General features: G+C 40.5%; 1 protein-coding gene across 1 annotated transcript in view; it reads right to left on the bottom strand.

The window, feature by feature from the left end:
* The window catches only part of LOC107093832 (palladin-like), a 42,071-nt gene that overhangs the window by 6,589 nt on the left and 24,213 nt on the right, over positions 1-11,269 (bottom strand). Inside the window, exons 9-16 of the mRNA XM_015389132.1 lie at positions 10,372-10,579; positions 9,381-10,288; positions 7,616-7,766; positions 4,635-4,736; positions 2,637-2,674; positions 2,127-2,265; positions 466-673; positions 206-371 (exon numbers count right to left, since the gene is read on the bottom strand). Of these exons, the coding sequence (XP_015244618.1) occupies positions 206-371; positions 466-673; positions 2,127-2,265; positions 2,637-2,674; positions 4,635-4,736; positions 7,616-7,766; positions 9,381-10,288; positions 10,372-10,579 (1,920 nt within the window). The remainder of the gene's footprint in view (positions 1-205; positions 372-465; positions 674-2,126; positions 2,266-2,636; positions 2,675-4,634; positions 4,737-7,615; positions 7,767-9,380; positions 10,289-10,371; positions 10,580-11,269) is intronic.

The following is an 11,269-nucleotide window of genomic DNA, read 5'->3' as shown; positions in this document are numbered from 1 at the left end:
TCAGGGTCATCTTTGAGCACCATTTCACTTTTCTTTCATTAAAGTTTTAAATCAGGTTGGGTCTGGATTCGGACCACAGTCCGCTAATCCGCGAGCTCTGCTTTAGAGGAAAGGAGGTGAGGCCCGTTTAAGGCTGCCTTCCATCCCTGTTTGCAGGAAAGCTGTAAAGGAGGTTCCATCAGTGGAGGACCGTCAGATGACCTACCTCATTCTGTTGGGGTCGATGCGCAGCATGTCTTTGTCCTTCTTCCAGAAGAGCTGCGGTGGGGGAGAAGCATCGACTTTACATTCCAACCGCACCGTGTCGCCTTCAAGAGCTCTGGTGTTCTGCATCTTCTGGACGAAGGTGGGGGGGCGCAGAGCTTCCTGAGCTGCAAAACAAAACATTCATTTTACAGTTTATTCCAGTACGTCTGAAACGAACACGCATTCCAAAAGACTTCAGGGATGCCATCATGTCCAGACCTATGACATCCAGCCTCATGGTAAACCGGCTCTCTCCAGCCCGGTTCTTGGCCACGCACTCGTACACGCCGGCGTGATGCACCGTGACGATCTCTATGATGAAGGAGTGCATTCCCTTCTCACACACCAGCATCTTGTGGTAATCGTCCGGACGGATCGCTTTGCCGTCCAAGTACCAGGAGATATCTGGCGCCGGGAGGCCTCGGACCTGCAGCGGTGAGAAAACCAGCTCACATTTCCCATCCTGATGGGAGCTGATGCTCTACAGACACCGTGCGGTGTTTGCAATTTTGAAAAGACAGTTACATGATGTAGTTATTAACTACATTGTTTACTGCCAACAAGCACCTTTATCAGTTTGCAGCAGATCAGGATATGACATCCATCTGTGCTGCTAGGGACATTAGCATCTTAAAACCATCCTAATTTAAAGTGATCTTCGCCTATTGTGCATACCCAAATGGAAAAGGAAATAACTGATGAACTATAAGCCCAAATTACATGTGTGATACAGCATTTGAAAGCTAAGACCTTCTCGTGTATGAAAATAAAAATGAAAATACTGTGAGGTTTATGCTGCTTTATGCAACCCAGCCATCTCTAGCCTCGTTTGTAACCTTATTTCATTGGCTACAAAGGCAAACATCCCACGTGGTCTTAACCAATAACAGCAGGGCTCTATGAGGTGTAATATCGCGCTACTCAGTGCGTCATTGGCTGACAGGCAAGGAGCACTTGTGAGATTTCATCGGCTGTGTCTGACTCAAATCGAATCATACAAAGTTGCAGACACTTTTGCCTTGTAGGTAAGAAGATGATGTAAAGAAACATACCAAACATCGCAGGCAAATGTTTGAGGAAGTACGTCTTATTAGCAAGATGCTAAGCATTAGCTATGACCAGCTAACTTTTCTGATGTCAAAAAGCGGATGTTATGTGGCGATTTTCTCATCATGCACTGTTTTTTATTATGAATATACTGGATTACTTTTAATCTATGGACACTTATGTACAAATGGAGTATAAACAAATGAAGACTGGATTTATAAAACAGATTCTGGATGCCTTCAAAGGTATGCTGTTGTGGCTGCTTTGTAATGTTTACATTTTGACATGCTGCTATATCTGTGTTAATTGTGCTTTTGTGCTCACTGTGTCCATAAAATAAACTTGGTGGTTGAATTGTGGGGAATCTAAGCTTTCCAACGATGTCTAACATGTCTATATTGGTCAACATTTTACCATAGTAATTTTTGTTTTGTTTTTCTACAGTGTCCTGTATGGCAATAACAATAATTGTGTTGAAAATGCCAAAAAAGAGCTCAGCAGATTTTACTTTCACAAGTGGAGCGATACGGCTATCGCCATAGTGTTCCACGTGATTTATGCATGGAAATAGCTATATTATAATTCATGCAGGGAGTATTACAGATTATATGGACACTGCAATGTAAGTAGAACAGGAAAGGAAAAACAGGAAAAAGGAGAAAAGATAAAAGAGAGGAGATAAAGGGGAGACAATGATAAAACGATACACATTTCGTCTGCAACTGCCGATAATCACATCCTGTATACCTGACGGAGTTTGACTTGATGAAAAAAAGGAAAGCAGAGACCCAAGATTGGTTGAGATGAAACTAACAGATGTGAGATTGAATCACCTTGAAGTCGATCCTACAGAAGCGTCCCTCCTCCACTGTGAGATCTGGGGGGATCTGAAGGAAGCGAGGAGCAAAACATTTCTCCTGAATGGCTGATCCCTCGTTACTCCTTTCATCCGTCCCAGAGTGATGCTTCCCCCTGAGAGGGAGCAGATATGACTGAGTTTCACCTTCCACAGCTGATCACACCAACATGCTGCATATTTCTGCTCTGTTAGTAAAGGATAGGCTGAACTTTCCAGTCTGTCACCTTTAATTTAGAAAGATGAGGAAAATTAAAAACCAAGCTGAAAGTTTTTTATGGAGTGCAATAAGAAATATGTCCAGGAAAATAAACAGATCAGGTTAATAATTGACAGTTCATAAAGAGAGCATTATATTTCATCTCCATGTTTTCTACAACATTAGCTTTTATAGCTGCAAAGTAAACACAGCCAGGCTCCAACAGTCAAGCTCCCAACACAAAACCTGATCTTTTTAAATGAAATATTAATTCAGGAATCTATTTACCACAGTCCACCGGTGCGTCTTCCTTCTGGAGAGTCTGACTGCAAACAAACAACAGGTCATTGTAAAGACGGGTAATTAAAGCTTTGAAGCCTAATCCCACAGGACAATCAAATAGGCGAGGGGAGGCTCTGACTGTGAGCGTGTTTGGACATAATGGATGACGGTGAGGGGGACCCGTTCCCAGAAAACGGGATCAAAATAACCTCAAACTTATCTGGACAGAAGGGATGTGGATATGATAGAGTGGAAATGCCTGCCACAGAACTGTGTGTGTGTGCATCTGATAGGTAAGGAGAGAAGATGGAGCAAAGCCTGTGATCAGGAGGCTTTAGAGCCACCAGAGTGGGGTCGGAATGACGGCATGCAGCAGCTCACTGGCTGCCTCTGCCAACTGTCCTGTTTAGAGGCCCTCAGAGGGGAACCTGCTTCCATTGCAACCATTTAAACCAGAATGATGACATCAGTGTGCCGTCTTCCCCAAAAACTGATGGCTTTCATGAGGGATGTAAACAAAGGATTTATTTACGATTATGGTCGATAGATGGTTTATTGGATTAAAATCTGTTCCTTATGATAAACTGATAACATCTTTTTAGAAGGAGTTTATTTTAATGTGGTAGTATTACCCCCATCCAGTAGAGGGCACTGCTAGTATTTCCAAGATCATTAATGCCAGAATGGAGGAATGCTAGAGTAGAACCCTGAATGGATCCAGAGGCTGGTCCAGGATTATTTACACTGTTTGATGAAAAAATGATGCAGAATGAAATTTATATGGTTCTGTCTGTAAATAAATCTCTAAGAGCGACCAGAACCACCGGCTTAAAAGCTCTGCTAACAGCTCAAAGTCTCTCAGAACTGATTGTTGGATTACACTAAAAACAGAGAGCTAAATGACAGTTAGTGTCCACTTTCCTGAAATAATCTGGCAACTAGTCTGACAGTATGTCAGAGCGACAAACCATCTGTTAAAATGATAGATTTATTTCTATGTTTACTGGGATTATAAGTGTCTTACATATTTTGTTCATCTTTTTTGTATTCTTAATAGTTTAATTATTTTTAAGAAAAAATGTTTTGTTCATTCAGTCAAAAATTACTACCGGTTATATGGACTTTAATCTGAGAATTCTTTGCCTCAAATTAAACTAAAATAAGATAGAAAATAAATAAATAATAAAAAAAAAATCAGTGAACTTTCTTTTTCCTTTTTGACAGTTGCCCTAATCCTCTTCAGAGAAAAAAAAGTCTGAATTCTCAGATTAAAGTCAGAATTCTGACTTTTTCCTCACATTAAACTAAAAAAAAAAAAAAAACAAATCAGTGAAATTTCTTTTTCCTTTTTGCCAGTTGCCCAAAAGTCTGAATTCTAAAATTAAAGGCCGAATTCTAAGATTAAAGTCAGAATTCTGGGATTAAAGTCAGAATTTCCCATATTTTGCCCATATTAAACTAAAACAAAAAATAAATCTTTTAAAAAAAATTTCCAGTGGCCCTAATCTTCTTCCGTATACATAATACAACAAAATAACAACAAAAATAAGTTCAAATTTAATGATTACTATTTTTTTTAACTCAGCTTATTGCAGAACAAAAATTCGGCTGAGCACACTCTGCGCTTGGGACCGCATGACTGTGTTACTTTTGACTCGTGCTGTGGCTATAAACCAAGCTTGAAGCATTGCTCCTGGTGTAACCTTTACCGTCTTGACTCAGAAACCAGGAAACAATGGTACACAAATCATGGTTTACTGCTAATGTTGCTAATGCTACATCCACAACAACTGGCACACACGTCAGATTCTCCTGCGTATCCTCGTTTAAACAAAAAAGGGGCATGAAATTGTGTTTAAATGAGCTCTATACCGTATAATATTTTTTCTCCTAAAATGATTAAATATGAATCTGAAAACAGTTTCAGAAGGACTGTATATATAAACCAAGTTATGACTCCCTTAATATTGTGATCCTTACTAAAGAGAAAAAGGTTTTTAGTACCTGGTCAAGTTGTAAATCAGAGAGATTGTCTTGGTCCAGCATGTAGGTAGCGTTGTCTGGACCCAAAAGCCTGCGAGCCATTCTTTCTTCATAGGACAATTTCTGTCAGAAACAAAACAAAAAAAACTATACTTAATAAATTTTATTTTTTATGGACAAGCAGAGTAATGAAGAGTGAAAATTAAGGCTTAGGAAAATATCCCAGGGTCAAATAACTTGACTGAGGAATCATTAGCACTTTAATACAAAATAAAAAATGCTTGTTTCAATGATTTCATTAAAATGCCCAAATCAAGATATAAAGCTTCTGCTTTAAACCAGGAGTCAACAAAGACACTCGCTGTGCTTCCACTACAAACATGCACCATAGTTTATCAATATTCCACTAATGTCAAAGAAAAACTGTCACAATTGCAACAATAACTTATTGAAAAACACACATCCTCCTCCCACTTCCACTGGTCCTGTTCATCTTTTTTGCCAGTAAAGTAAGGTTGTTGATAATTCAATTCAATTCAGTTTATTTCTATAGTACCAATTCACATCACATGTCATCTCAAGGGACTTTACAGTTCACCAGATCATACAGTCCAATAAGTTTAAAGTTTTTTATCTAAGGCGAACCAGTTGATCGCATCGAGTCATTGACTCGGATGCAATGCTTCACACTAAGCATGCTTGTAGCGACAGTGGAGAGGAAAAACTCCCTTTTAACAGGAAGAAACCTCCAGCAGAACCAGGCTCAGTGTGAGCGGCCATCTGCTGAGGCCGACTGGAGTTCAAGGAGACAGAAGCAGAGATACAAAAAACAGCTGTAAAATCTGTCCTTAAATCATGTGACTCATGTAATGCAAAAAGATATTTCCTTTGCACTTTTGCGAAATACACCAATTTTAATACAGCCAGAAAAAAAAAAAAGATGAGTTCTCTCCAAATCGCTGATTTCAATAAGCTAATTCGTTTTCATGACAGCTTGTGCATTTTTAGACTAAATGGTAACGTAGCCACTATGACCATAGGAAAGAAAAGGTGAACTAATGTTTGTTGGAAAAATATCCAGGATAACCACAGAGTCTAAGCTCCCCAGGTGAAGGAAAATGAACCATAATGATTTCTTTATGAATGTAGGTAATCAGTTTGTCTGTAGACCAATAAACCCCTCTAAGTCAGTTACGTCAGTGTTAGCTTGAAGCAAAACAAACTGACAAACGGGTGCGGAAAATACAAATGTATAGGATCAGCTGCACAAGGAGCAAAAAATGGCATCTTCTTGTGTTGCTGGTTGCTAGAATCCACAAAGTAGCCAACAGACAACCTGAAATGTTATTACATACCTGCAGCCAAAGCCACACAAAGAGAAACCACAGCAGCTGTGGTTAAACACAATAAATGAGGGCACTAGACAGAAGCAATCACCAAAAAGGTCCTTTATGCACCTTAACTCATACCAGGGAAGTTAAGGTAAAGTAAATAAAAGAAAAGTTGAGGTAAATTGGTTGTTATGGATTATCATTTGGTTGGGTAATCCAGCTACTAAAGTGCAGTTTGTAATCCAGTCATAGGCCGTGTGCGAATTTATGCGCTGGAAAAATGATCTAGAAACAAGTAAAAATTTCTTAAATTTAGTGTATTTACCCTTTATTTGAATAGGTAAATGAGATATTTGCCAATGGAATGAGAATTATTTTTCTTCCTAAAATAAGCTAATTGGATAAAATGCACTTTTATTATTTTTTTATTTATTATCCATTTATTTTTAATCTAAATTGACTTGTTCCATTGGCAAAATGTCTCTTTTACCTCCTCAATTTAAGAAAAAAGGCACTTATTTCTGGCCTGGTTCTCTTAAATTGTACTCCATCCTGGATCAATGCTGCCATCACTTTCAATTATAGATTATAGAGTTGGGCCTGTTTTTCAGTTTCTCTCCTAGACATAGTTATAGGCTCAGTTTCTACTGTGACAAACTGGTCCTGCTCCATTTCATCCTTTGACATAAAAACTGTCTCAAAGTGTCTCCTATCTGTTCATAACTGTCTCATATCTGTTTAATTCTTCCTTTCCCTTTTAGAGCCACCTGTGGAGCTAGTCTACCGTTAGCTTTTCTAACATAGAAAGTATTTATAGATCAATGCTTCTGTGTTCCTTTTCTATGTCTGCTTCTGTTTCCTTGATTCCAAACTGGCTTCACATAGGCCGCTCACACTGAGCCTGGTTATGCTGGAGGTTTTCTTTCTGTTAAAAGAGAGTATTACTCTCTACTGTCGCTGCATGCATGGTGAAGGATTGCTGTAGAGTCAATGACAAAATGCAGGCAAATGTCTATTGACTATTTGCTCAGCTAGGAGAAGCAAATCCTCCAAAGTCAATGAGTCTTAGAAGCTTTGAAGCAATCTGACTAAATTGTCTCAGTAAAGGGACCTGAGAGAACGTGTGTTGTAAATTGGCGCTATAGAGATAAACTGAATAGATCCTAGATTGGGGTGGGCAACTCCAGTCCTGGAGGACCTGTATCCTGGAACTTTTACATATGTCCTTGACTTAACACACCTGAAGTAAATAGATAATTAAAAGGACTCTGGAGAAATTGATTGCATACTGGGGAGGGAATTTAAGCATTTGATTCAGGTGTGTTGGACCAAGGATGAACCTCAATGTTGCAGAAAACCGGCCCTCAAGGATCTGATACAGAGAATCTGAACAAGAGTTTGGGTGATGGTTTCAGGCTCTTCAGTGCAATGGCGCCCTGCAGGTCATTCAGACAGATTATAAATGTAGATAAGAGTTTCTGTGAACATTTTTGTAGGTTTTTCCTCTTCAAGAAAGACAGTGGGAAAAAAACGATCTAAGAAAACGACTGCAGTAGTTTCTAGGCGGTCAACAAGTTTTAAGTTTAACAAGCATTTATCATAGAAACAAATTTGTTTTAGTAATTCTCCACCGGTTACATTCACCACCATCAGTCTGCAGGTTGATCCTACCTGGCTGTGTCGTCTCCTGGCTTCTTTGGAGCGAAGCTTCTTCTCCAGATCCTGAATTAAGGCATCCTTTGATCCCTGGATGTCTTCATCTGTAGATCGGGCCGAAGAAGGCCGAGGTACAACAGATTTCTTTAAAATAGGTTTAGGAAGGCTGAAGGAAGCAGAGCAGGGAAGTGACTCAGTAATGGGAAGATATAACAAAAATTTTAAAAAATCCCCATAAGAAGCTCACATTAACATCTCTATAGACCAACCTGTCATTGCCACCTTATAAAAGTATTCACACCCTCTGCACTTTTTTCATTTTATTACATTATGTAATATTTCCTTATCTATAGCTCACCAAGCTAACAAAACCTGTCAGCTTACAGAGCTATAGTTAGTTAATTTTGTACGAAAAATACACTTTAAACTACCTCAACAGGTGTGTATCCCTTTAGTCATGTACAAAAAAACTATTTAATTACTTGCTTTTTGGTGTTTTTTGAAGCATATGACCTTAAATAAATTTTTTTGTACATGACTAAAGGGATACACGCCCACCTTCCCCACCACTTGTAGCAGGCTAGTTTTGGCTTATAATAGTGTTGGCCTTTTTAATTAACTTTTTCTTACAAATGTACCTAAATAATGTTCTACTGTTGACTGTATGTAGCCTACACAATATCAGTGTTGGGAGTAAGGAAGTAAAAAAAAGTTATTTAATTAGGCTACAGTAATGCATTGCTTTTTGCAGTTATGTAGTGATGTAAAGCATTACCTACAATTTCAGAAATATTTTACTCTGTTATTAAGTTACTTTTCTTCTTTTGTTACTTTGACGTTTATCCAGATAGTGCACAGGTGAAGGGATAAAAGCAAAAAGGCTCTTAGAATGAAGTATTTTGTAGTATTTTGAAAATACTAAAATACAGCATTTTATTTTGATACATTTTTAAAGTGGGTATTTGGTATTTTATTTGGAAATACATTTTGATGTATTTGTGCCCATCCCTGCCGACAGATTTAGCAACTTTCTGAATAAGAATGGGCAAAACTACTCCGCCTGGAGGAGCGGGTAGAGACCGACCATAAAACCATCTGCAGCCGTCATTCCAGTGAAAGGAAGCTCTATTTGTTGAACTCAATTATTTCAGATTTTTCTCTTAAAAATTACGTTTAGCTATGGAAAGTAGCGTTGCACCGATACCAGCATCGGGAAGGGCCCCGATCCTGCACTAAAATGGTGGTATCGGTATCGGCGAGGACCAACAGATAGGGCACCGATATCATTCTGAGAGCCAAAAGTTTCTTCAACTATTGTCATTCATTCCAAGTAGGAAATAAAAAGTTTTACTGGATTCACTTTATATTAGTCTTTTTCCTGCTTCATAAAGGAAGGCAGCAGCTTGACAAAGCCATGATGGCAATTATTTTACATCCAAGTAGTATGCAGTTCTTCATATATACACACACATCAAGTTCAAACAGATGGTATCTGAATGACTTAGACTTAAGATTTATTTGGTCATTTTGTATACACAAATGTAAACAAAAAGAACTTTCGTTTAGAAATTATAATTATATTACATTATATATATAAATTATATTAATAGAATTTAGGTATGGTATCGGTATTGGCCGATACTGCACAGCCAGGTATCGGGGTAAAAATGGCTTCAGCGTAACACTAATGAAAAGCAGAAAAAATTAATGCGGTGTGAATACTTTAGTGTGGCACTGTTTTATAAAAGTCTAACTAAACGGTTTGCGTGTCTAAACTTACGTGTTGGGCGTCGCCTTGTAGCTGGCGGGCAGGGAAACGACGGCAGGTGGAACACTGTTCTGATTGGTTGGAGCGGTTGGCTGTGGGTGGGAGGGGGAAACGGGAGAGCGATGGAGAGTGGGAGAAACTGGGCGAGGTGGCTGAGGAAGGGTAGATGTGGGAGCAGGTGTCCTTGTAGGAAGGAGCGGACTGGAGGGGGCCAACGGGGAGGCGGGGGGGTTAGGGGACAGTTTGGAGGAGAAGGAGGACGGCAGCACGGAGCAGAGATAGGCAGCAGAAGCTGACATGGTGTCCTGGTTGGCGGGCAAACTGGCACTGCCGAGGCCGGTGGCGCTGGGGACCCTAGGGGTGAGGGTGATGGTGGAGCGCACAGTGGGGCGGGGCAGCGATGAAGAGGAGGAGGAGGGAGGGGCAGAGGGAGAGATCAGGGGGGTGTTGGTGGGAAAGGGAGGGGCAGCAGAGGAAGACGGGGTGGACGTAGGAGAGTTGAGGCTGGATGAAGACGGGGACGACTTGGCGGTTCCGTTGGACTGGGTCTGGTTCTGAATGTGGGCCACGGACCTGGTTTGGTTCTGAGCCAGACTCAGAGACTGAAACTGGGACTGTGTTTGGGACACAGACTTTGACACCAACTGGGCTTGAGAAAAGGACTGAGCTTGATTAGCTTTCATGGGACCCTGGACCTCCAGCACATTAGCACTGTTCTGGGTACCGCTGAGGTTCTGCTGGTTGTTCTGGTTCTCCTGGGCTTCCCTCAGCACACTGTCATAGCTGGGGGCCTGAAAGGCCGGCTGTGACTGGATGAAGTGCCTCGGTCGCTCATAATTGAAGGCACTGGGAGGGAAGGCACTGGGAGTGAAGGTGGGCAGGTCTGACAGGTTCATGTTGTTCCCTTCAGACTGGGAGGACTGGAAGAAATGGGACATTCAATCCAACAAGTTGGAACCAATGCTTTTCTGTGTTACTTTCTCTAGGAGGACATGAAGCTTACAGTGAAGCTGAGCTTGCTGGGCGTGAACAGCTTGGCCGCTGGCGTTTTCTCCTTGGCTTGCTCTGGTGGTGAGGGTGGAGGAGGGGGGCTCGGCGTACGGACCCGCACCTCTGGAGATCTCTGGCCCTCTGAGCTCAGAGCACTTTCCTCCTCGCTACGAATTAAAGGCTCCTCTGTGCAGCGGTTTGAGGCTTCAGGCTCAGGGAGACTAAACAGGAAACAGCAGGAGCATATTAGCAGTCTTCTACATTTTTATCTCGTTCATTAAACACAAAACTTGCATCACACAGATTATGATGCTCATTTTCCTGAACACATTAGCAGTGCTCTGTTTTGCTTTTTATCACAACTAAAGTTAGATTTTAAGAGAGACGGATAGAGACAGACAGAGGGATACAAACCCCATAACTTTGGATGCTAATGCTAGCTCGCTAGTCCTCATAATGATATAAAGTTAAAGTTATTTAATTCCTACAACTAAACACTATGAGAGTCATACTGAAGCCATAAGTTGTTGTTTTTTTTATTCTCTTATGAAGCTCTCAATGGTGGATTGACCCTTTCAGGACAGGCTTCAAATTGGCCCTTTGCAGGTTCTTCTTATCTAACTTCCTCACTTATGTACCTTGATATAAGTATAGTGTTTAATTATATAAATATGAATGTGCTCAGATGGATGTGTTGTGTACAGAATTGTAAGGATATTGATAATACGAGAACGGAGGGAAGGGGGCGAAAAGTTTGTTATATTTTGTTTCGTTGTTTTCTTTTGGTGTTAAAAATCAAAAATCATCTTCCTTGTATGGTGTGTACAGGAAGGGATTAACTCAATTGCTGCATTGCAGGTTTTTGAAAGCTGAAATCTGAGTCACTCTTCTGTGTTAGGGCCAGACGTATG

The sequence above is a fragment of the Cyprinodon variegatus genome, unplaced genomic scaffold (genome assembly GCF_000732505.1).
Source record: "Cyprinodon variegatus isolate N-32 unplaced genomic scaffold, C_variegatus-1.0 Scaffold449, whole genome shotgun sequence".
Lineage (NCBI taxonomy): Eukaryota > Metazoa > Chordata > Actinopteri > Cyprinodontiformes > Cyprinodontidae > Cyprinodon > Cyprinodon variegatus.
The sequence above is the reverse complement of the archived record's forward strand: the minus strand, read 5'-3'. Positions and strand labels throughout refer to the sequence as shown.